This window comes from Lipophrys pholis (assembly GCF_963383615.2).
Source record: "Lipophrys pholis genome assembly, chromosome: 6".
Classification (NCBI taxonomy): Eukaryota; Metazoa; Chordata; class Actinopteri; order Blenniiformes; family Blenniidae; genus Lipophrys; species Lipophrys pholis.
Genome location: NC_137629.1, coordinates 661136 through 663635, shown reverse-complemented (window position 1 = coordinate 663635; position 2500 = coordinate 661136). Strand labels below are relative to the sequence as shown.

The 2500-nt window shown below is 60.8% G+C and overlaps 1 protein-coding gene across 1 annotated transcript in view; it reads left to right on the top strand.

The window, feature by feature from the left end:
• Positions 1 to 987: 987 nt before the first annotated feature.
• Positions 988 to 2500, top strand: part of spry1 (sprouty homolog 1, antagonist of FGF signaling) — a gene marked incomplete at its 5' end in the record, with an annotated part of 2006 nt that continues 493 nt past the window's right edge. The window contains 2 exon segments of the mRNA XM_080465086.1: positions 988 to 1021; positions 1024 to 2488. Coding sequence (XP_080321212.1) covers positions 988 to 1021; positions 1024 to 2102 — 1113 coding nt within the window. The 3' untranslated portion in view covers positions 2103 to 2488.

Below are 2500 nucleotides of genomic sequence, written 5' to 3'. Positions count from 1 at the left end.
AGTTTGCACTTGCTTGCCGCATGTAGTTTATTGGAGTTTTTCCGTTTGTTGTCAGACTGAAACGCAGCGATCCGAGACGCACCGCTGCTAGAAGCGTTTTCTCGATGTTTCTTTGCGTTCGGAGGAGAAAACACGCACCGCAGGGTGGATGTGAGGGGGTGAGGGGGTGACGGGGTGGGGGGGGGGGTGAAGGGGTGAGGGGGTGAAGTCTGTGGATTCGATGGCTGAGCCGCTCCGGGCTGCTGGAACAAACACCCCTCCCCCATGGCGCTGGTTTTCATTCATAAGTTTTCCTCCTGTTTGGATGCTCCTCCACAGTGCTGCTCTGGCTGCTCCGGATTCTGCCTGCTGACCCTCTGGAGTGTTTGTGTGGCTGCAGCTTTTATTACTCAGTAGTTCTTCCTCAGCTTCTCAGTTTTGCTCCTGTAAACACCGGAGTGGTGAAGGTGTGGTGACCAACAGCAGTTTGAATCTTCTGAAGTCTGTTTGGTCGGAACTCGGCGTGACCTCCGTCCTTCAGCTCTACTTTTGTCTCTTTTTCCCTGAGACCCTTTTTGGTGGAGTAATAGAATACTAAGTGAGGAGCTCATTTAGTTCCTTGGATCGTGTCCTCATTTCGTGGCTGCGGTGCATTTAAATGTTAACTAGTCATAGAAATGTAAATGAGCAGTGGAGAGCAGGCCTGCTGGAGCCTGCTGGAGGCTGGAGGTGCTGCTGGAGGCTGGAGGTGCTGCTGGAGGTGCTGATGGAGGCTGGAGGTGCTGCTGGAGGTGCTGATGGAGGCTGGAGGTGCTGATGGAGGCTGGAGGTGCTGCTGGAGGAAAGTCTGAGAAGAATAGTCCACTTTCTCCAGGTTGCTTGTTTAGCAGATGAAACGTGACGTGATGTCGGAATTCAAACCTTCAAGATTCAGACTCTGGTGTTCTGCTGCTGAAAGTACTTCTCCCTGTCCCCCCCCCCCCCCCCCCCCCCCAGGTTTTCCGATGCATGTCCTTGGTGAATGTCGGAAGTGCTGATCCCCCCAGATGGAGCTCCACAGCCAGCACGGCCCCGGCGGCTCCTCGGTGCTCCAGCAGCCGTCCCTGGAGAGTCGGCAGCGGTCGGATTACGAGCGGGAGCTCCAGCGTGCCGCCATCTTCTCCCTGGACCAGATCAAGGCCATCCGCTCCAGCAACGAGTACACCGAGGGGCCGTCGGTGGTCCGGAGGCCGCCGGCGCCCCGCATGGCGCCCCGCATGGCGCCCCGCATGGCGCCTCGCATGGCGCCCCGGCCGCACCACAAGCACGAGAGGACTCATGACGTCATCCTGGTCAACGTGAACAACAACTACGAGCACCAGCCGGCGGGTCACCACCACCTGGGGGGCGGCGGCGTGGTGGTGGTGGGCGGGGGGTCTCGGGCGCCGGGGCTCAGCCGCTCCACCAGCACAGGAAGTGCCGCCAGTTCGGGGAGCAACAGCAGCGCCTCCTCGGAGCAGGGCCTGCTGGTGCGCTCGCCGCCGAGCCGGAGCGCCGGCGGCTTACTGAACCACCACCGACCGGACCGGCCGGTCCGGACTCAGCCCAAAGCCAAGGCCTCGTCACAGCCCCCGCACTTCCACCAGCCTCCACTAGAGGCGCCGCTCAAGCCGCTGGGGAAAGGGAAATCGGACGTTTCGGCTTCCGGCGGCCACCAGTTCATCTGTGAACGCTGCGGGAAGTGCAAGTGCGGCGACTGCACGGCGCCGCGGAGCCTCCCGTCCTGTCTGGCCTGCGGCGGCCAGTGCCTGTGCTCGGCGGAGAGTGCGCTGGAACACGGCACCTGCATGTGCCTGGTCAAGGGCATCTTCTACCACTGCTCCAATGACGACGAGGGGGACTCGTGTGCGGACCAGCCCTGCTCGCTGTCACGCTCCCACTGCTGCTCGCGCTTCCTGTGCATGGGATTACTGTCAGTCCTCTTCCCCTGCCTGCTGTGCTACCCACCTGTCCAGGGCTGTCTGAAGGCCTGCCAGCGCTGCTACGACCGGGTCACCAGGCCCGGCTGTCGCTGCAAGAACTCCAACACTGTGTATTGTAAACTGGAGAGCTGGGCCCCCCGGACCCCGGAGAAACCCTCCTGATCCCCCCCCCCCCCAATGCGGGAACCATGAGGGGCTCACGGAGTAACAACAACCACTCGCTTGTTTGTACTTCCTCTGGATCAGGACCATTTCTCCAGAGCAGATTTGTGTCCTGGACTCCTTGTTACCCTGTGTCCTCCAAACTGAGCAGGTTCTGCTCCGGTCCAGCTCTTCCGGGGGCGGGGGCGGGGGCCCGGCGGCGCTGCCTTCTGCCAGTCTGTGAAGAAGGAGCATCTATTTCGGGCCAATATGTAGCTGCTTCGGAGCCGAGGGTTCTGGACCTTCGCTTCCTCTGCAAACTCTTGGGTGGCGTTCTCCCAGGTTCTCCCAGGTTCTCCCAGGTTCTCCCAGGTTCTCCCTCGGTTCATGTACGTTGTGTGCTCAAAGTCCATAAGAGG